Source organism: Phacochoerus africanus, chromosome 4, assembly GCF_016906955.1.
Source record: "Phacochoerus africanus isolate WHEZ1 chromosome 4, ROS_Pafr_v1, whole genome shotgun sequence".
Taxonomy (NCBI): Eukaryota; Metazoa; Chordata; class Mammalia; order Artiodactyla; family Suidae; genus Phacochoerus; species Phacochoerus africanus.
In genome coordinates this window covers 114660896-114684438 of record NC_062547.1, presented here as the reverse complement: position 1 = coordinate 114684438, position 23543 = coordinate 114660896, and the positions used below count along the sequence as shown (strand labels likewise).

The 23543-nt window shown below is 42.5% G+C and overlaps 1 protein-coding gene across 1 annotated transcript in view; it reads right to left on the bottom strand.

Moving 5' to 3' along the window:
• Positions 1-16987, bottom strand: part of MAN2A1 (mannosidase alpha class 2A member 1) — a 177516-nt gene extending 160529 nt beyond the window's left edge. The window contains exon 1 of the mRNA XM_047778398.1: positions 15939-16987. Coding sequence (XP_047634354.1) covers positions 15939-16073 — 135 coding nt within the window. The 5' untranslated portion in view covers positions 16074-16987. The remainder of the gene's footprint in view (positions 1-15938) is intronic.
• Between the last annotated feature and the right edge of the window lie 6556 nt (positions 16988-23543).

Sequence of the window (23543 nt, the reverse complement as noted above, 5' to 3'; positions counted from 1 at the left end):
GGAACGAAAGGGATTACCTAGAGAGAGTGCACAGATCTGCCTTTTATTCATCATAAAAAGACTCACCAGGCCATTCTCATATATCCTCAGTTAAGAACCACTGCATTAAAGCTAAATATAGGAACAGAGATTTGGTAAAAAGAGAGTCTGTATTTCCAGCAGGGGTGTTACCAGTATTATGTAGTTCCTAGTCAGTCAGCTGCTATTCAACTATATAGAAAAATCCCACTATTTAGTCAGCTCTCAGGCACTTTATAAGAAAGCGTTTTGGTTTGATGAAATGACAAGCTATCTAAGTGACCATTCCACCTCTTAAGATACACAGTGCTAAAGCCAGAGATAGTGTGAACCAAGGCTGTGGCCACAGTTGCGTATGTTACCCTACTTCTCTATCTAAAACCACAAACCACAGTTACAAAAAAACCTTTCAGTGGTACTGCCCAGATCTGGAGCTTATCCTCCTTGAATCTTCTCCAAGGTATTGTCTTTTTGCTTCCTTCCGCTTGTCCATTCAAAGAAATAAATGTCCTCACCATGTGAGCACAAAGAATGCTTAAGTAATACCTTGCCAAAACACAGGAATAAGGCACTCTTTGCCCTGGAAATCATCATTCATAAATCTCACACCTGCCACGGAGTGATAGTAAAAGAGGTTGCTCAGACGTAGGTATATGAAAAGAGTGCCAAGTGACGGTGAAGGGAAGAGCTGGGACACCAAGTTCCCCATCCCTTGCTTCCAGCAGGGGACCCCAAAGACTCATGGTTGCAAGTGCACACCCTCTTTGTAGCAGCTGGAATCACCACAGAGGGTCCCAGGCTTGAGCCAGAATAACAACAGGCCCTACTGGTTTTCCCCATCTGCGTAATCCCCATCCTCTCATCACCTCCACAAGTGAGGGTGGGACTCCAGTTGCTGGTGCTTTCTGCAGGCTCCAAAACACAGCTTTCCTTCCACCCTGTGGGTTTCCACATGTTTATTTAGATTAGAACTGTAGTGCCCCCACCCACACCAGCCCAATGCAGCAGCACAGAAACCACCTTCCTGTTGAGGCATCATTTTAGGCACCAAGTTACTGTATTAAGCGAAATTCTACAGAACGGCTATCTTTTTAAAAATGATTAATAGAACAAGGGCCTGTAAGTACCCAAAATGTTTAGATTCTAAAATATTTTCATACACTGCAGTTTTATTACCTTCAAATATATTTAATAACTGTAATTAAGTGGCACTAAGCAAATTACGTGTTGACTAAAAGAATTCTTTCTGTAATTCAGCCCTTTGCAAACTGTTCTACGGAATATTACTTTTCTTCATATTTATTGCAACTTTTTCTAAAACCACACTAATTTTCCTCTAAAACATATTTCATACTTTTAATGGAATGTCTATTCTCAAGCCTAGCATTCTGAGATAGTATGTCAACACTGTATCCCACTCAAGAACATACATAACAAAGGATTTTCCATTGTGGTTCAGCGGGTTAAGAATCCAACTAGCATCCATAAGGATACAGGTTCAATCCCTGGCCTCACTCAGTGGGTTAAGGATCTTGCATTTCCGTGAGCTGTGGTGGAGGTAACAGACATGGCTCAGATCCTGCGTTGCTGTGGCTGTGGCACAGGCCAGCAGCTACAGCTCCGATTCAACCCCTGGCCTGGGAACTTCCATATGCCACAGGTGTGGCCTTTAAAAAGAAAGAACATGGAATTCCCGTCGTGGTGCAGTGGTTAACGAATCTGACTAGGAGCCATGAGGTTGTGGGTTCGGTCCCTGCCCTTGCTCAATGGGTTAACCATCCGGCGTTGCTGTGAGCTGTGGTGTAGGTCGCAGACGTGGCTTGCATCCTGTGTTGCTGTGGCTCTGGCATAGGCCAGCGGCTATGGCTCCAATTCGACCCCTAGCCTGGGAACCTCCATATGCTGCGGGAGCGGCCCAAGAAATGGGAAAAAGACCAAAAAAAAAAAAAAAAAAGAACATGCATAAAAAGTCCATGGAATGCATTTTCAAACTGCAACAATTCTCAGGGAAGTGGGGTCATGCTGTCATGTATTCATCTGAGCAAAGAATGCTGGTCTATGTTGTTAATCTGTCTTATATTTTTTGATATATGCTTGTCTTTGCACACAAGGGTCATTATGCAGAATCCATTTATACTACCTAAACTCATTCTCCATGAAGGAATGACATATATTGTATTTTAGGATCTGCTGATAAAAGTTCCATTGACACATTATAATTTTACACAAGTAATTTTGAGAAACACAATTTTAATGTAAAAAGAGAGTCACTGTCAATAATGGAAAAAGCAAATCAACCTAAACAGTGTTAGCCTATTAAAATAAATGCAATTGGCTTGTCTAAGATGGTTTTTCATACAGAAATAGTTCTGGGGAACCTCTGAAGGCAGGATTGTATTAAGTAGGTAATCAGCCTGCCTTCAATCTTATTTATACTAATCATTTCTGGAATAAGCCCCTCTCTTCCTTACTAACAAGAGAAAGGTGTTCAGGCAAGCCCCATCTGAATAATTATAAATTCTGAATTTTCTTACTTTTCTTTACAAGCACCAAATATTCTGAAGTTTTATAGATCCTTTCCTAGCGACAATAAAAATTGGGCTGAACCAACTCATTTACAAGGGCAAGATGGGATATTCTGTAAATACCACAGAAGCAACAAATGCAATAGTAAGGCACATTGTAACATATAAGAATATAAAATAGAAAAATTCTAAATATATTATACCATCAGCTACCAAAGATGAGTTAAAGATCCAAATTTCTTAGGGGTATACAATTTTTCTTTCTTTTACACAATTACTGGTTTAAAAGAAGAAAAAAAAAAAAGTCACAGGAATATCTAATCAGCCACCAAAGCAAATGGGAGAGGTTCTTCTTTACTATAAACAAGAGGCAGTTTGGGGGTATTCTCAGAAACTTGTTTCATCTTCAGAACAACCTTGAACTTTGAGGGCCCTATTTAGAGTGTTGCCTTTTGGTCTTTTAATATCTCTCTCTTCCTCCCTTTCCCTTCCCTCCCTGCAACATACACACCACATGCAAGCACACACACACACACACAGTAATCTATTTTTGTTCTTATAACCTAGAAAAAATAACTTAGCCCTGTAATTTGGGTAAAAGATGAGATGGGCCTTTTTTTAGTTTCTGAATGCTTCTTTGAAATTCTTCCCTATGATGGCCTTATCTTTTCTTAGGTATGCTGATCAATGAGCTGGTTTCTGACAATTTGAGTACAAGCTGCTTCATTTTATTAACATCTGCTACACAGTCATCTCAATCTAAGAAGCGTAACTCTTTGGCTGTAAGAAATGTTACTTGGCTCTCTGTGCTCCCCTCACAAAGCAAGGCCCTAAGTGAGCTCAGTCATTCTGGGCTGTGCCGATGATACCAGATCAGCATCTCTATTCCTAATTTCTCTGGCACTCCAGCCCACTTGGCTATTTCCACTCACATCCACCTCATCAAAAATGAAACTGAACTTGGCTTCCCAAACCAGCTTATCCTTCAAACTATGCCCTTCTGCAAATAGTACAAGCAGTCTCCAACACCCCAAAGGGAAAATATGGATCAAATTTTTTGACTCAAGCCTCCTGTCATTACCCTTTATCAAATTTGTAAGAAAGCTCGGTTGCTTCTTTTTACAAAAATTTCTCTCAATTTTTCCTCTTGTTCTTGTTTCTAGCCAATTCAATAATGGTACAGGGATTTACTGCCTTATGTCTGTATTACCTCAAACAGATTCTCAGCTGCCTTCCTGCTTCTGAGTCTTCCTACACACTGCTACCAGAATAATCTAGATTGAATATTCTCTTAGTTTTCTTCCAGGTCTAAAATTTTCTATGAAACTAATTCTCCAACGCTGCTTTTCTCAAGCAGCTTCTTGACACGTTCAGTAACTTTGAATGGTTCAATACCATCTAACTCATAATTCCGCACACTGGCTCTCAGGGCACCTCACAATCTGATCTCAAACTATTTACTATGTTTTCCCAAATCCTCTTTACAAGATTATAAATCAAACCAATCTCCTCACCTCTTCTCATGGTGCCAGGCTCCTTCATGACTCCAAGCCTGTGGAAGCACTGTACTTCACACTAGGAGTGTTCTTTCTCCTTTCAAAATTCTACCCAATCAGAAAAGCCTAGCTTCACATAAAAGAATGAAATTAGAACACTTCCTAACACCATACACAAAACTAAACTCAAAACAAATTAAAGACCTAAATTTAAGGCCAGATATTATAAAACTCTTAGAGGAGGAGTTCCCGTCGTGGCGCAGTGGTTAATGAATCCGACTAGGAATCATGAGGTTGCGGGTTCGGTCCCTGCCCTTGCTCAGTGGGTTAACGATCCGGCGTTGCCGTGAGCTGGGGTGTAGGTTGCAGACGCGGCTCGGATCCCGCGTTGCTGTGGCTCTGGCGTGGGCCGATGGCTACAGCTCCCATTCCACCCCTGGCCTGGGGGCCTCCATATGCCGCGGGGGCGGCCCGGGAAATAGCAACAACAACAACAAAAAAGACAACAACAACAACAACAACAAAAAACTCTTAGAGGAAAACACAGGCCAAATATTCTCCGACATAAACCACAGCAACATCTTCTCAGATCCACCTCCTAGAGTAATGACAATAAAAACAAAAATAAACAAATGGGACCTAATGAAACTTACAAGTTTCTGCACAGTAAAGGAAACCCTAAACAACACAAAAAGACAACCCACTGAATGGGAGAAAATATTTGCAAATGAAACGATTGACGAGGGATTAATCTCCAAAATTTATAAACACCTCATACAGCTCAATATCAAAAAAACCAAACACCCCCATCACAAAATGGGCCGAAGATTGAAACAGACAATTCTCCAAAGGAGACATACAGATGACCAAGATGCACATGAAAAGATGGTCAACATCACTCATTATTAGAGAAATGCAAGTCAAAACCACTGCAATGCATCACCTTATACCAGCCAGAATGGCCATCATCAAAAAGTCTACAAACGATAAGTGCTGGCGAGGGTGTGGAGAAAAGGGAAACCTATTACGCTGTTGGTGGGAATGTAAATTGTGCAACCACTGTGGAAAACTCTATGGAGATTCCTCAGAAAACTAAAAAGAGAATTACCATTTGATCTAGCAATATCACTCCTGGGCATCTATCCAGAGAAAACCATGACTCAAAAAGACGCATGTACTACAATGTTCACTATATACAATAGCCAAGACATGGAAACAACCTAAACGCCCATCGACAGAGGAGTGGATAAAGAAGATATGGTACATACATACAACGGAATAACACCCAGTCATTAAAAGGAAAGAAATAACGGCATTTGCAGCAACCTGGATGGACCTACAAATTGTCATGCTAAGTCAGTCAGACAACGAGACACCAACATCAAATGCTATCACTTACATGTGGAATCTAAAAAAAGGACAGAACGAACTTCTTTGCAGAACAGATACTGACTCACAGACTTTGAAAAACATACAGTTTCCAAACGAGACAGGTGGGGGCGGGGTTTGGGATGGAAATGCTATAAAATTTGGTTTTGATGATCGCTGTACAACTATAAATGTAATAAAATTCATCCAATAATTAAAAAAAAAGAAAATCCAAGCTTCTGTCCCATGTTCTTTGATCAATTTGATCTAGACCATTATATGAACTTAGAATTCTCTTTAAGTCCTTTGCCCTCATATTAAAAGTATATAAAAAATCATGGACTCTTGTTTTATTCTTAGTTCCTATACCCCCAGAATCTACAACAGTGCCTAGTACATAATAGGTACTTCATAAATCTCTGTTCATTACTAATAACTAGCATTGATTGAGCATTTGCTATGTATCGGGCACTGTTCTAGCTTTTTAAAATTAACTCTTTCAAGGAATAATTAAGTAACAATTGTCTCTAATTTTCTCACAAATGGCAGTTGTGTCTCATCAAATAACTAAGAAGCTCTATCAAAGCAACATATCTAGTATGTCTATCACAATTTCCATAGTACCTAACATGCAGTGAGTCATCGAATACATGCTGGTTGTAGTACAACAGAAATGTCACTGAATTATAGGCTAATAAGCATATTCTGATTATGTTATGACTAGTTATGGGACCTGGGGCAAAAACAGCTGAGGTTCTGTGTACATGTCCGTGTCCTTATCTGAAAAATTACCTAACCTGGAAAGGCCCTCCCAACTCCAAAAATTCTGTCTGACTTTTTCCTATTATGACTTTTAAAAGGGGAACTGATGACTGTTAAGAGAATGACTACCTTACTGGATTCTAAAAACACAAACTCAGGAATTTTTTTTTTTTTTGTCTTTTTAGGGCCACATCTGCAGCATATAGAGGCTCCCAGACTAGGGGTGGAATTGGAGCTACAGCTGCCAGCCACATCCACAGCCTTGCCAGATCTGAGCCACATCTGCAACCTACACCACAGCTCATGGCAACGCCAGATCCTTAACCCATTTGAGTGAGGCCAAGGATTGAGCCTGTGTCCTTATGGATACTAGTCAGATTCGTTTCCACTAAGCCATAACGGGAACTCCAAATTCAGGATTTTCTACTGTAGAAAATAATTCTGAGAAGGATTCATACTCTTAGGCTTCCACTCTCTATGCTTCACAGGTAAAAATGTTATCATGAAGGCGAGTATCTATAAATTCCACAATCCTCCATACCTGTGCTAAAAGAAGAGAGTAAATGCTACAGAGTACTTCTGTAGTCCCAAAGTACAGCCTCACCCTGAAGAGGAAGAGCTTGCCATTACAAAAAAAAGTATCATCAGTCCTGGAAGAAACACATTTAACTGAAAAAGAAAAACAACAGCCAAAAAAAAAAAAAAAAACCATCTGCAAGTTCCCTAGTTCTCCAGACTCCTGATTTAGGACAATGGGGTGGTAGGATCAGGTCCCATTTGGGCTCTGCTCTCCCTTTGCAAAAAGTATTTAATTTCTCTGGATTTCTGAAGGTGACTACTTGCAAAGGAAGCCAATGTGGAAATCCATTTAAGTACAAAAAAATGAACAAATGTAAATAATTAAAAAAAAAAAAAACACAACACTGAAAGACAAACATATTATATCACCTATATGAGGAATCTAAAAAAAAAAAGGATACAAATGAACTTATCTGCAGAACAGAAACAGACTCACAGACTTTGAAAAACTTATGGTTATCAAAGGGGACAGGATGGGGGGGTGGGCGGGATGAATCATGGGTTTAGGACTGGCATATGCACCCTGTGGTATATGGAATGATTGGCCAATGGGACCTGCTATACAGCAGAGAACTCTACCCAGTAGTCTGTGATAATGTACGTGGGAAAAGAATCTGAAAGATAATGGATATGTGTATATGTATGATTGAGTCACTCTGTTGTACAGCAGTAAATATCACAACATGTAAATTAACTATACTTCAATAAAACTTAAAAAAAAAAAAAACCACTTAAACGTTGCACCACCACTCAGTGAGCTGCATTACACTCATTTTGTTCAGACTAAGTGTGCTGCAACTTTGAGGATGACAATAAAACCTGTGAGGACACAAATACAATGGTGGCCTGTGCCACGAGGAATGATGAAAGTCACATATAATTGCTAAGAAGCATGAAGAAGGATCAACATTAGCAGGAATTAATGACTCCTGGATAAGAAGAGTATCTCAGCACCCCTTCAGACATCCTGGTAGTTAGTTCTTTGCCTCCAAGCTGAGCAGCCCTCAGGGGCCCAGAGAGGTCTGCCAAATTCTAGTCTAAATCTATGCTCTATGAAGATACTTAAACCCATATTCTCTTTCCACAGTACTAAGCAGTTAAATAGGCCCTAAATTTCACCCATCTGTGAATTTCAGCAAACCCAAGATACAGACTGGATCAATTTCAGCAAACCCAATTTCCAGACTGGATCAATTTTGCGTAGTTCATGTCTCAGAACCCCTTTGTCCCAGAGTGGTCTTGGAGTGCGAAATCTTCAGGTGATAGAAGGGAAAACAAATTCAACATCTCAAGCACGTCCATGCTCTAGCCTAGAAGTTCCCTAAGGTGCTTGGGAATCTATGAAACACATAGATACCACGAGTTTCCAACTACACTCTCAAAACACTAAGTTTAGTTTGAGTAATGCTTATCTAATAACCAGCTTATGAGAATTTTGTTTGTTTTTAATTAACCTCTGCTTCAACAGATCTAACCATACTATTTGCCTCTAACATTAACAATAAAGTTTAAAACAGGGGTTGGCAAACTTTTTCTGCAAAGGGCCAGACAGTAAGTAGCTTGGGCTTTGTGAGCCACACCATTCCTTACATAACTACTGAATTCTGCCCCTATAAAACAAAAGCAGCCAGAGATGATTCAACTTGCAGAGGAATAAGTGTGTCAACGTCATGAAATACTTCCTCATTTAAAAACGTAAGAGGGAGTTCCCATCGTGACTCGGCAGAAATGAACCTGACTAGCATCCCTGAGGACACAGGTTTGATCCCGGGCCTTGATCAGTGGGTTAAGGATCCAGCATTGCCATGGTGTAGGGTGCAGATGTGGCTCAGATCTGGCATTGTTGTGGATGTGATGCGGCTATCGCTCTGATTAGACCCATAGCTTGGGAATGTCCATATGCCGCGGGTGTGGCCCTAAGAAGACAAAATAATAATAATAATAATAATAAAATAAAAATGTAAGAATCATTCTTGCAGTTCCCACGGTGGCACAGTTGGTTAAGAATTCGAATGCAGTGGCTTGGGTCACTATGAAGGTGCTGGTTCGATGCCTGGCTTGGGAACTTCCATATACCATATACCATAATGGTGTGTGAAGCCATTAAAAAAAAAAAAAAAAAAGGAACCATTCTCAGCTTGTGGCCCTACAAAAACAGGTGGCAGGCAAGACTGGGCCCACAGTTGGCTGACTTCAGCAGAGTTCAAGACCAAAGGCCTTGGTTCAAAAGGGATGGAATGAGACTATTTGCCCACAACTTCATTCTTTTTCTACCCTCACCTCTTCCCCCTTTCTTAAAAAAGGCTATTTAGAACAAAATAAAACAAACAGGAAGGAAATCTCCATCCACTTTATTTTCCAGTTTCTTTCCCTGCTCTTTCTAACCTCAAGAAGGAATACAAAATACAGTAACCAGAATCATCCGAATTAACAGAAATAAAACAAGTAATACACTGAAGAAAGTAAAACGCTTGTCTGAGAAAATTTCAAGCATCTCGAATTATTTTTACACATGCCTCTTATGCTACTTTATTACTACTCAATATATCTTACCTTTCAATGCTAAAAGGGCAAGGGGAATAAATCCAGACTACTGCTAATCTCTAATTCATCTTGTGGAAAGTAAAAGACAATCTATTTACTTTAACCTGACCATATGCTTTTCTCAGAATAATAACTATATCCATTTTTAAAAAAATTAATGTCATTATAGCAACCTTCCATTTTTAGCTTCCAAATGAACAAAATCTACACTTGTGTTTTCTGTAACATATTGCAATGGGAACCCTAAAAATGTAAGTGAATTTTGAGCAGCTAGAGAAAGGATACATTTCAATCATCAAAAGAAAAAAAATGCTAGTTATCCCTTTGAGTATTAGACTTAAGCTGTTCGATCACTTTCTAAAATGCAAACTGCTAACCAAGGGTATAAAAAATAGGCCTTTGGCTAGACTACAGCCAAGGCGGTTTTCAACTGGGTTGATTCTTCCCCTGGAAGATATTTAGCAATGTCTAGAGACATTTTTGATTGCTACAAGTCAGGGAAAGGTCTTTCTGGCATATATTAGATAGAGACCAGGGATGCTGTTAAACATGCCACAATGCACAGGACAGCCCCCTACACCAAAGAATCCAGCCCCAAACGTCAAGAGCAAAGAGTCTGTGAGGCAGCCAAAGGTAGAGTATGCACAGGTTCAAACTAGTGTGCTTCAAGGTTGATCTCTTCTTTAGATATAATATGTTGAATTTATAAATTTAACATAAAATATTTACTGGATACCCACTATGTGCAGGTCTGCATAAATGTATGAATAACATTACCTTAAACACAATGTCTAATAGAAAAGCTGCGGTTTAACCCCAAGAGACTGAGTTTATTCAAAGCAAATGATTTACCTCCTCCCCATCACAAGGTAAAGTTAGCAAAATTCAAGCCCTAGATCTGAACTCCATTTCAGTGCAATTTACCCTCAAACCTGAGACATTGTTTCAGCCTTAAAAAATGGAAGCTTTGGAATAAAACTTATAACTGAAACAGAAACCGGTTTTAGCTAAAATGGTCTACTTCCTCTTCTGATCAACCTGCTAATCACAACTACAAAAAAGAAGCAAAATCCTCCCTTTAGAGTTCCCTCTCTTCTCTTTAGTTCTGCATGTACCATAAAAGCTGATGCTACCAGGAAGTTGCCCACCAAGACAGAAGGCGCCAAAAATGCACTAAGGCCTTTACAACCCAACAACCAAAGGCTATATCCCAGCTGTTGAATAGCCTCCCATTTTTTTTAAAGATCTCCGAGTGAGAAACAAAGGAAAAGTAAGATCGTTGGGCTCAAAAAACTAAGAGTGAAGCAGGGAATCAGCAGCAGCTACTGAACCACTCCTAGGAAAATCTCAACATTTAGTCCAGCCTGTTGAAAAGGCCAACATTTTAACAGTTCTCACCCAAATCGATAGCTGACTCAAAATAAAAACAACAACAAAAAAATAAAAGCGGTAATTTCAGTCAGTGTTTCACTCACAGCCCAGATAGCCTTTAATGCTAATTAATGAGTCACAGAGAAAATCCTTTTCAGATAAAGAGGATTGCAACATCTTCCAAGCAAAAGGAGTTGTTTAGGCCATGATAGCAGTGCTGATCTGGGAACAACACATTCAAGTCAATTAAAAAAATAATAAACTTAAGCCTTCAGACCAGATTCAGTCATAAGTGTTATGCCCCCTTTGGTGTATAGGAAAACATTTGAGTCTTAGTGATACATACATGGCAGGAGGAGTCCTGGAAGACTGCTGGACTCAGGAGAGGGTGGAAGAAACCAGCCTCTTCAGGGGCTTTCCATTTTTGCACTCACTCCTTCTAAATCCTTGGTTGCCAGCATGGGTCAAGGTCAAAGTTTCATCACATCCCCAAAGTCCCAAATCTCAAACAGTATAACCCCCCAAAATGAAACCTTCTTCTATACACCTGCAGAAACCCTAGTAACAAGTGCTAAAGGTTATAAATAGAGTGCACTGGGGTGTGAGAAGTGGGAAAGATCATGTTTTTCTATTTATCATTCTTATCAGTCACAGATTTCTGAAAGCAAGGAAAAACAACCAGGGAGTTTACACCAACTTCTATTAAACATATATGATACTGAACTCTTGGGAAAAAGTATTAGAGGTGTAAAGTGTTTTACATATTTTTATGTGTGTATTATATTTTCACAGTAAAAGCTGAAAAAAAAAAAAGGCATAAAAGTCCCCACCCACCAATGTCTTTCAATCAAATACTTAAAGACATTCACTTATTCTCACTTGATAAATATTATCTGGGCACAAAGATAAAATCTGAACTTCACTTTCACATTTGCCATCACTCTCATTCTCTGAACTTTCAAGGATTAATATTAATCCCTATGATCATATACTATACTAGTGACTTAAAGATCATTTGTTATACAAAACCTGACTCACTCATTCTCCAGATCCAAACACAAGACATTAATAACACATCCTATTACACACAATCTAGATAGTAAGTAACTTGTAAAATCTGCTTGTAGGAAGTGATGAAGAATTTCAGAAAGACCCTAACAATGTTTCTCCTTTACATCTGGTCAAATTCTTATAATATTACCTCAAAGGATCTTTAGGGCATGAGGTCCTGGCCAGCCTCTCATTCGGAGTCAAATTTTTATTAATTTTTCTAGCTGAGATTTATTAACCCTGAAATATACATACAAGCTAAAACAGACAAGGCCACCTGTTATCTCGAGATCTCAAAGGAATTCTTCCCAGAAGCACAGGGGAAAGCCTTCCAAAGGACCTTCTCAGAGGCCAGCTGCTGCTTCAGGGTGGGAAAAACTGGAGCACCCGGAGCTGGGCCCATTTCCACCCTAGAGTCTGGCCAAGCGGTGGAAAACACAGACTTGTGGGAGGAGGGAGAAAGAATGAAAGCCAGAATTAACAGTGGATAGATTGCTCTCAACCGAGGACAGTTTTAAAACATATCTTGCTCACAAGATGGACCAGATACCTTACTGAAGTTTTCATATTATCTGCAAGACACTAAAATGGACAATTCAGAGGAAATCAATTCCCTTCCAAAGAAATCATTCTACTAGACACCAAAAATGATTTATAGTAACTGACTAGCTTGGCTCTATTAAAGTTAAGGAAATCAATACCCAAACTCATCAAAGGAATATAATATAGTACAACCTAGTTTTGCCAAGTTTTGGTGTTCTCATCAGATTAAGGTTGACATAGGAGTTAGAAGTAGTAAAAAAAAAAAAAAATCAACTCAAATGCTGTGATGCTATACTGCATAATGGTTTTCATTACAATGTTTAGCTCTAACGTGACTTGGAAGACATTCTGGGAGAGGTATAAATCTCAAGCATTAAATGTTTCATAAAAAGGAGTACATTTGGTGGTCTGGAACTGAACCCGCAATATCTTTGAGGTATGCCTGCACCATATGACCCAGTAACTGTACTCCTGGGCATTTTTTCATGGGAAAATGAGGATTTATATTCACACAAAAAAACCTGAATGGGAATGTTTATAATGTTCATAGGAGCTTTATTCATAATAAACTGCCCCAAACTAGAAACAACCCAGATGTCCTTTAATGGGTGAATGGTTAAAACAAACTGCTCTATCTATGGACTACTACTCAGCAACAATAAGGAACAAAACAACAACAAAAAAAATAAGAAGAAGGAACAAACATGTAACAACCTGGATGCCTCTCCAGAGATTTAGGGAGTGAAAAAAGCTAATCCCCAAAAGTTGTACACTGTATTATTTCATTTGGCATTCTCAAAATGACAAAATTATAGAAATTGAGAACAGCTAAGTAGTTGCCAAGGGCTAGGAAGGGATGGGGACAGAAAGAAGCACTTGCAGCTCTAAAAGGGCAATCAGTGTAAGGGGTCCTTGTGGTGATGAAAATGTTCTGTATCTTGAATGTATCAATATACAATCCACAGTACAGTTCTGCAAGATGTTACCACTGGGGGAAACTAGTAAAGGATCCACGTGATCTTTGTGGATTATTTCTTATACTTGCACGTGAACCTATAATTATCTCAAAATCAAACATTTATTTATTTTTTTTAAGGTGCACACACATGCACACACAAGCACATTCATTAGGAAGCCTTCGTTTCCTTAAAAAAAAATTCATAAGCTAAGGAGCCACACAACAACTCTATCTTATACACAGACAAGTCGGGGCCTCTAACAGGATGCAAAGGATTACTAAGGGGCAGTTGGGCATAGTGGCTAAGAGCTTAGACTCTAAAGGCTGCCTGTTCAAGTCTCAGCTTTTAGCTGTGTGACCTTAGGCAAGTTAATCTCTATGTGCCTGTTTCCTGACCTACTGAGTGGTGGTTTTGTGAATGGAGTTTATCATGTAAGACTAAGACACATAGGCAGGTATCAAGCACAGATGAGTCAGGCTTACAGACATTTATCTGGTCCACCTGTTTGGGGCTTCAGTGGTTCGCCAAAACTAAATCAACAAAGGTGGGAGTTCCCGTCATGGCGCAGTGGTTAACGAATCCGACTAGGAACCATGAGGTTGCGGGTTCGGTCCCTGCCCTTGCTCAGTGGGTTAACGATCCGGCGTTGCCCTGAGCTGTGGTGTAGGTCGCAGACACGGCTCGGATCCCGCGTTGCTGTGGCTCTGGCGTAGGCCAGTGGCTACAGCTCCGATTCAACCCCTAGCCTGGGAACCTCCATATGCCGTGGGAGCGGCCCAAAGAAATAGCAAAAAGACAAAACAAAAAAAAACAAAAAAAACAAAGGTGACTTCTTGCACCCAAAATCCAGTAATGAAAATCTGAGAAAGACAAACTTAGGTATAAAAAGCTCCAATTCCAAACCCTCTTTCCCCTTGCACACAAAACAGAATACACACAGGGCCTTCTCTCCCAGCAGTCACTGTCACTTTCTATTAAACGCTTTATTCTCTAAGCAGAACTTTAGCCCCTTGATGAAGACTAGGCCTGGATATTAAAATGCTGTAATTAACTTTGTCTAAAACTTCCCAGTAACCCAATGATTCACTTACTTCTTCAGAAACAGTAAAATGTCAAGGTTGCCAGAGAACCTCAGCCCCAGATGTTTGCATAAATCATTTCCAAGTGATCATCAAGCCAAAGCCAAAGGACATTACTCCAGATAACGTTTTAGGTAAAATCTATCAGTTTTTATGATTTTTTTTTCCTGTAATGGAGAAAATTCTAAAGATGGGTTTACTGGGAGAGAAAAATCATAATACAGTAAGCCCCCAAATTATACAACATATAAAACAAGGCTCGGAACTCCTCCTGTGCTCTGACTTCAGAAGGTTTACCCTTTTTTTTTTTTTAACTGTTTAATCCAATCTCATCAACAAGCACTGGACAAACTCTAAACTCAAGATTTAAAGATATCCCATAGTGCTAATCTCACTATATTTTCTCTATAATACTACCCCAAACCAAATGCTTTTAAATTTTTTAATACATCTGTTCACACCCAGATTTGTAGTATCGTTCTCCTGCTCTGTACTGATGATACCATCCACAAAGGGGGGTCTTTTTTCACTTTCATAATAACTGAGGTAAAATCACTAGTCTAATTTCATTAAACTCAAGCCTCTTGTCCTAGCATAGGACAAGAACAAAAGGCAAGACTATTCTTTGGTCATTTAAACAATCGCACACACACACAAAAACAAAACACCAACTTGTTCACGTCCTAGGTTTCTCTACCCTTGAGCCAAGTAATTGACAGATAAGCTTCTCAGGATTTTGAGTTCTTCACGTTCATTCATTACAGAAGATACTACACAATACCTAGTATTACTAAAATCTATGGAGCGTACAGGTCACCGGAAAACAACTTGAAACACACGCGGCGCGATAGCCCCCCAAATAGAACCGATCATCCCTGTTTGCTTATTTTTAGTAACTTTAAATAAAAGACTTAAGATGGGTCGTTTTCCCAACTCCTTTGACAATTTGACCGCTGGGCTCAGGACTGAGCGCCCCACAGCTTCCGGCCAGAGTATAACAAGCGCTTCCTCACTAGGCTCCCTCTTCTGCTCCAAACAAACACGATGTAATAGCTGAAGAATGACGACACTAAAATCAACCCTACAGATTCACATCTAAGAGGTCTGTAACACGAAATAAACTTTTATTTCTCAAGAGACAGCGGGGATAAACAAATAAATGAAACACCCAGATGGGGTCTGTCTGATCCATTTCCTTGACTGGGTGAGCGAAGGTTATCAGTGCAGCTTAACCCTGTGTGTGCCGAGGGGCTACCATAGCCCGTGAGCTGTCAGCAAGCGCTGCGCCTGCAAGGGAGCGCCTCACGCCGCGCGAGTTCACCCGCCAGCAGGTGACCACCCCAACAGGCCTGGGTACGCGTACAGGAACACGGCCATTTCCTATGAGCACGATCCGGCCACCGCATGCTGCCTAGTACTTTGTTAACTCCGCGCGCCCGGGAGGGGGTGGCTCCGGGATCGCGGTCACCGCCGTCCGAATGCTGCGGAGCAGGGGTTGGAGAAGGATTCATGCCTCCTCCAGTTCGGCCTCGCCTAGCCGGGGCGCGGAGCCCCGGCGGGAGAGAGAGGTCTCGTAGCAGTGGGTAACTACGGGCCCCCATGCCTACTCTCTCGGAGCCCCGAGCCCTCGCTCCCGGTGCTTACCTGGGGAAAGGAGCCCTCGCGGCGCGGGCTCTTGGGGTAGTCTAAGTGACCCCGGTCCAGCATCAGGTAGAGCGAAAAGATGACCACACAGAAGATTGCGCTGCCAAACACGGTGAACTGGCGGCTCAACTTCATTTTTCCTCGATAGACTCAAGGCCAGGGCACTGTCCTCACTAGGAGGAGGAGGAGGCAGACACCGTGGACTCCTGGAAGCGGCCGCCGGAGGCTCTCTGCTCCCAGGCTCGTTCTCCCCGTGCTCTAGGCTGTGGATGCGGGTCCCAGACGCGGTCCGCACCTTATCTCCGGCGCCACCACGCGCCCTTGGCCTTCGCCCCGGCCTGCCGCCCTCCCGGGGGCCGGGCGTTGCTCCCGAGGCGGGACCTGCCTGCAGCCCGGAAGGGGCCCGCTAAAACTTAATCTCGACCTCAGCGCCGGCACCCGGCAGGGCGCGCAGGGCAGGCAGAGAAAAGGTCGCTGTCTGGACTTCCTGCCACCGTCGCCCCGACCAAGTCGGCAGGAAAAGTTTTCTCGATTAGGGCAGGCGTGTCCTCTTCACCCAGGAGGTGCAGGCTTGGAGGCTCTGGGGTCGGTGGCGCGGAGCTGGGTCCAAGGAACCGTGGGGAAGGAAATCAGGTCGGGAAGAGTCGGGCCGCACAACTTAGCGCCGGGACAGCCGGGCCCGCCCCCGCGGTACAGCCCCCGCCTCCCGGGACTGAGCCCCTTCCTGCTGCCGCCGCCGCCGCCGCCGCCGCTGAGACCAGGCCGGCGTGCACCCCGGGAGCGGGGACTCACGGGTCGGGCAAGAGTTTCCTCCAAGCGCGCGTCCACCAGCCAGCTCCTCCCGCCCCCCGCCGACCCTTCTTCTCCCTTCTCGGACCCGGGCTGCGCCGGGAGGGCGCAGGGGGCGGGCGGCGGCGGCGGCGCGCGGAGGAGGAAAAGGAGAGCAACGGGAGGACCGTCCCCGGAGAGAAGCCCGCTCCAGCTGCAGCCGCGAGTCCCCTCCCTCCCTCCCGCTCCGCAAACGCGTAGATGGCGGCGGCAGCTGCGAAAGGAAACGCCGGTTCTCCAGCGCCACTCGGTGCTCCTGCACCGCCCGCCACAAGCAGGAGACAGCGGCGGTGCAGTGGCCGCTGGGTCAGTAGGCGCCCGCAGCCCGATAGCTGAGCAGGCAGCGGGCCCCGCCCCCTCCCGACGCGCCGGGATGAGGGGGCGGGCTCCCTGGCGCCCAATCACAACGCGCCGCCCGCCGGCCCGCCCGGCGACGGCCTCCCGGAGCCCCTGCGATGGGAAGACCTCAGACGGCTTTTGTGACCTGGGAGGGAGTGTAGCCGGAGTTGCGGCCCCGAGAGGCGGTGAGACCGTGCAGTCCGGGTTCTGCTGAGTTTTCTCCCCACTTCCTTTTCGCTGCCCAGTTTTCCTGTCCTTGATGTCCCGGGCCTGGCGTGTCTTGGACGGAAACTCGGTGAGGAGAAAGAGAACGGGGCTGCGAATTCTGTTCTGACTAATCTTTTACTCCATTGCTGTTCGCAACTTCTGGTGAAACCTGAGGGAAAGGAGCCTGCAGAAGGACCCTCCAGACAGGTGTAGAAATCTGGCTACAAAATCTGTGAGGGGAGCTTGAGAAGTGATGCTTGTGCCGGTTATTGATTTATTTCCTCAATTCCAAATTCACCCTTTTTCACTGTACTGTGAAAATGGATCTGGGCCTTTGAAAGTAAGTTTTCCTTTGCCAGCAGGGGCTGGAGCTTTGATAGGAGAGGATACTGAAGAGACATTACAGGAAGAAGGGTGTTTTGCTACGTGGTGTTGGTAGGCAGGCTCTTGCAGCAGCATATCTGACTTTTTTCCAGTGCCAAGCTCCTATAGTGCTCAGGGACCAGCGATTTCCTTCCATGTCCCCAGCTCTAGTGATTTTTATGGTAAAGGCCCTGGAGAGAGACACTACCTCAATGAATAGCTTTCTAGCACCTTAGAGGCAAAATGTGTAGCAAGTTCCAGGCAGTCAATTTTCAACAAGTTCTGCAGGTGTGGCACCATAGTGACTTCTCTGCTATTCAGTGAGCCAGGCTGTGCCCTCTCCAGGACGGTCTGTATCTTTGCCGTGGGAAGGTTTGGGGAAGCTCCTTGAGAAGGCTATCTCCCAGCCTAATGGCTATTGTAAAATTAGCTCCTTATACCTGCTATTTCTGTATTCTCGAGGGGTCTCTTCTCACTAGTGAATCTCATTACTCCAAAACCCTGTTTTAGTTAATAATTCTTTTTATTAAGTTTACCTGTAGTCCCAAGAGATAGACTTAAAAAGACACAATTAGGAGTTTGCTTTGATTGGGTCTTTGGGTTTGAGTTTAGTACTGAATTCCTTGCCGAAGGGATATAAGACACTGGTAATTCATGCTGCAGAAGGCATCCCAGTTAACCTGTAGCTGATTGTGATGAAGTACCAAGTGCCTTAAAGCCCCAAATGGCAGCTACAGTGGCCTCTTAAGGCTGTAAGGTGACTATAAAGACTATGGTGTGAGAGTGGTTCTTTTGAGTTCCTTTGAATGCTTACAAAGAGAAACGATAAGCACATTTTAAAGGAACCATTTTAAAGGACGCTCTTATTGACTGGCAATGAAGTGATATTGCTGAAAATCAAACACAAAATTACCGAATTACAACTTCTGTTGAATTGACAGATATGCTAAGTTTCTCCTGTAAAAGCTAGGGACCTGTTAAATGATAGAATCCCCAAACTTGGGATGGATTAAACCCAGGTGAAACTGACAATCTAGAACCCCCCAATTCAATCTGAGCCTCTCTTACTAATGGAAGTAGCTTGCCCTCTAGTTTCTGAGGTAGGCTTCCTCTGCTTGAAAACTCACCTGGGGCAGATGCCTTAAGAGAAAATTTGCATTCTCCTTAAAATCCATGATAGGAGTTCCTGTCATGGCGCAGCAGAAACAAATCCGACTAGGAACTATGAGGTTGCAGGTTCGATCCCTGTCCTCGCTCAGTGGGTTAAGGATCCAGCGTTGCTGTGAACTATGGTGTAGGTAACAGACAGGACTCAGATCTGGCTTTGCTGTGTCTGTGGTGTAGGCCAGAAGCTGTAGCTCCGTTTCAACCCCTAGTCTGGAAACCTCCATATGCTGTGGGTGCAGCCCTAAAAGGCAAAAAAAAAAAAAAAAAAATCCACAGTAATCAACCTGGCCTACCAGTATACCCACAATGAGGACCAAATTCCAGCATGCTCCTGGTGTATAGGTACACCCTATGATGGAGGAAGATGTAATTACAGACTAAAATAATTTCAAGACTTTGCTAACATATAGGCAGAAACCTGGCAAACATGTGTAGGTGTAGATTCTAAACCTGTTAGACCATGGTGGATAGAATATACTACTACAGTGAGCCAAATTTATTGTTATGGTGTTAATTATGTGTTAGCTCATGCAGCTAGAGGTGGTTCTAATAGCTTACTTGATTGATGGAAACTTGGACTAATTGATTGCCAAGAGTTTGTGAGGTTGAAATGCCAGAGTTTCCCTGACATAATATGGAACAGGAAATCAAAAAGCCTAGGGAAGTATTCTCTTGGAATTATATGTAATATGCATACCCTTCCCCCAAATGTGTTCCATGCAAAGACACTCCCTGCACTAAAGAATTGAGAAATACATTAGCGAGAAGAAGACAGGCATCTTCGAAAATCTCTGTGGACATTCACCTCTGTAGGCCATATATGACTATAAAGGATACCACTATTGAGGTAGACTCACTGATATCAGTAGGGATAACAGGATCCCAGAGTAGCAGAAGCCAAGCAACACTTAACCACCAAAGATAATGTAGTCCATCTGCCTTATTAAAGGGCAACAGGTGTGTACAGGCAATCGTACTGCTTTGGCCCACAAAGATGTCCTGTGGGCAAAATATATAGGCAACCTCATGGAGTACTGCTTGATATTTATTAAAAGTAAAAGTTCTAAATCAGGTAGCTAAAATCTGATGTGAGTCACCACAATGGACTCTCACTTAGTTTTTAGACTTATATGAGTTCACAGACCCGGAACTCCTTGATTGAAGTTCATGTACATTTTAGAAATGATCTTGCACCATTGCTATAACGCATGTTACAAATGTTCCCTCAAGCCTGTCCCAAAGAAAGGTGATGCCATCTACTAGAGTGGCAGTACATTGGAAAAAGGAAATATGGAGATATTTTGAGGAACACTAGACATTGATCTGATAGGGGCAATTCCTGGGGGCACAAAACAACACTGTGGCACTTTAGCCAAAGCTGGAGTTTATCTTGGTCAGTATAGATGAAGTTTTAAGTTGTGTCCAGCTCATAACTGGTTGTTGTTCACTTGAACCACATACCAACTGTGTGGTTATTTTCTCAGTTCTAGAATTGATCATATTCCCACTTTGGTTTTCTTTTCCATGAGATAAGGACCATTATGGTAGGAAGACCTTTGTGGGTACTCCTGGAACTTTCATGCTCTTCCAAGATAATAAATCAACTTTGTTACCACACCTAAACTCACAGTGCTCACCACACAACAGGGCAGTAAATCAAGAGATGAAGTGTTAGGACAAGGAATAGAGACTTTATTCAGAAAGCTGGCAGACCAAGAGGATAGTGGACTGTTATCCCTAAGAACCATCTTGCCTGGCTTCAGATGTTGGTTTCTTTTACAGAACAAAGAGAGGGAGGTGAGGAAGTAAAATTTTAAAAGGCAATATGTTGCAAGCATTTCCTTGTTCCAATCAGACTCTGGAGAAGAACCATCTTACCTGGCTTCAGATGTTGGTTTCTTTTACAGAACAAAGAGAGGGAGGTGAGGAAGTAAAATTTTAAAAGGCAATATGTTGCAAGCATTTCCTTGTTCCAATCAGACTCTGGAGAAGATGTGTTAATTTCTTTTTTCCTGCAGCCATTTAAGGGTGGACCTGGTCAGGATGTTTCCTGTGAGCTAAACAAAAGTATTTTAAGTTCTAACCTGACAGAGTGTTTCTAGAGGAGGGCCATTATGTATACTTTAAGCTATAGGCAACATTCCTTTCCTGGCTAATTTATAGCAATAGCAATAGAAGACAAATGTTAATGTGAAAGAAACAGATCCAGTATGGAGTCAGATTTGTTTTTCCTCTGTTACAGTGTAACCACAAAAGACTTGTAAAAAGCAGGGGCGCTGATGCTTATTACATTTTCATTTGACTCACCAGTTTGGCCAGTGCAGAAGTAAATCTTGCGGAGTTACTGTGGACCATTATAAACTTAATCATGTGGTAATTATAATTGTGGCTGCTGGAGTTCCCGTCGTGGCACAGTGGTTAACGAATCCAACTGGGAACCATGAGGTTGCAGGTTCGATCCCTGGCCTTGCTCAGTGGGTTAACGATCCGGCGTTGCCGTGAGCTGTGGTGTACGTCACAGATGCGGCTCGGATCCCGCGTTGCTGTGGCTCTGGCATAGGCCAGTGGCTACAGCTCCGATTAGACCCCTAGCCTGGGAATCTCCATATGCCGTGGGAGCGGCCTAAGAAATAGCAAAAAGACCAAAAAAAAAAAAAAAATTGTGGCTGCTGTCCCCAGGTGTAGTTTACTGGAACAAATCAACACAGCACCTGGCATTTGATATCTGTCTTCTCTAAACTTATTTATGAAGTCCACCAGAAGCAGCTAGCTGTTACTTAACAGGACCAACTGTTTGGTACGGAGTCCAGACTCATACTCTCACCACTTGATAGGTCAATAAATCCAGAACTGAGTTATTAGAGCAAGGGATAGCAACTTTATTTGGAAAGCCAGAAGACTGGAAAGATGGTAGACTAGTGTCCCAAAAAAACATCTTTCTCAAGTTAGAATTCAGGCTTCTTTTATGTAAGGGAGGTGTTCTCGGTTGTGGCAAACTTCTTGGTGTTGGAATTGTTTGTTCTTTTAGTTGTCTGCATAGGTCAGGTCACCATGTTCCTGTAAACTTTCAACAAAACAAATGGTATTCTCTATTCTACAACTTTTTATCTCTAAGTAAATTGAAAAGTGTTATACCTTTAAAGGTAAGAGCCTTGAGAATGGGCTAGTCTGTATATTTCAGGCTATAGGCAACATTCTTGTAGCAAAAGCAATAGAATACAAAGATTACAGTAAAAGAAACAGATCCAGTATGGATTCGTATTTGTTTGCCCCAATAACAAGCACACATCCACAGCATTGCCTCAGGGACACATCAGTTCTTCTTAATATAACCTATCGAAATGCTGATCATCTTGACATTCCATAAAATATCACACTGGTTCATTTTGGTTGTTCATATGACAACATTATGCTGATTGTGTCTGATGAGTAGGAAGTAGCAAGTATTTTATACCCCTTAGTAAGATTTCTTTGATCTAGAGAGTGTCAGATAATAATCAGGAGTGTGAAATGACAGCTCTGTAGTGATTCTGGCAAGGGCCACACTTCGTGGGTGGGATAAGTTCTAGGATGATACAGGCTATACAAGGGAAAAGTCACTGAGAGAGAAATCCAAGCAAATGGCATGGACTAGAAATTATAGGATTGGAAAAAGGAATGAAGTGATTGCCACAGAGACTAGTCATACCAATCATGTAGCTGTGGAAGGAAAGCAATGTCACAGCTAGTAGAAAAGGAGCACTCTAAACCCCAAGAGGTCAGGAGTTGGGGGAAGACTCATAAACTTCTTTTGTCTCTCATCTCTAGGACACCAGACCTGGTATCTCAGGTAACCAAATATCCATTCTTAACTTGGATCCTAAATCCCTCGATCTTAGGACATAGATCCTTAGTCCTTAGATCCTAAACTAAGGACTGTTGAATTTTCAGATGGATGACATCCACCCATGATGACAGAACAAGCTTAATTTTCTGAACATTAATATTGTTCCCCCAGCCTGATACTATTGTCAATTTCATGTGTTCTCTATTTACCAGCTAAGAAAAAAAAATTCCCTTGTATACTTTCCCCAGACCATAGTGACTGCTCCGAATTTGATTGATTACTGAATCTATAACTCCCTGCTGACCCTACTGCCAAAGATTTAATAGATGTTGCCTTGGACACTGAAAAATCAGACCTTGACCCCCATGTCAGCAAAATGCTGTTGTTGAAATAATAAACCTATTAGCAGAATCTAGTTTACCTGGAGCAGTTTGTACTATAAGGGATAGGCTGGTTGGCTGTGATAGCCAGATTGTTCTCCTCAGATGCACTCCTGCCTGCTTTGCAGGAATAATTTAGCTGTAACCAAGGGGTTTGTCTATCAAAAAGAACATAAAATTGACTCACCCCATCAAATGATATTAAACATTCCCAGTACAGTTTATGCCCCTAGTAAGGATCTTCTTCTGTGGACATCAGACCTGTACTTGCCTGACAAAAACCAGTCTGAACTCTGTAATACAAATGGTTTTAGACAATCATATTGTTCCCGACCTCCTGCAGGCCAATCAAGGTAAAATATATTCCAATACCATCACCTATTGCTGCACTTGGATTATTGAATCAGGAAAGGTGGCCCAATCTATCTCCTAATAGAGAAAGTAGCACCTGAGAGGTACTTAGCTGCTTGGCTCTGGCTGAGAGCCTGTTTGCAA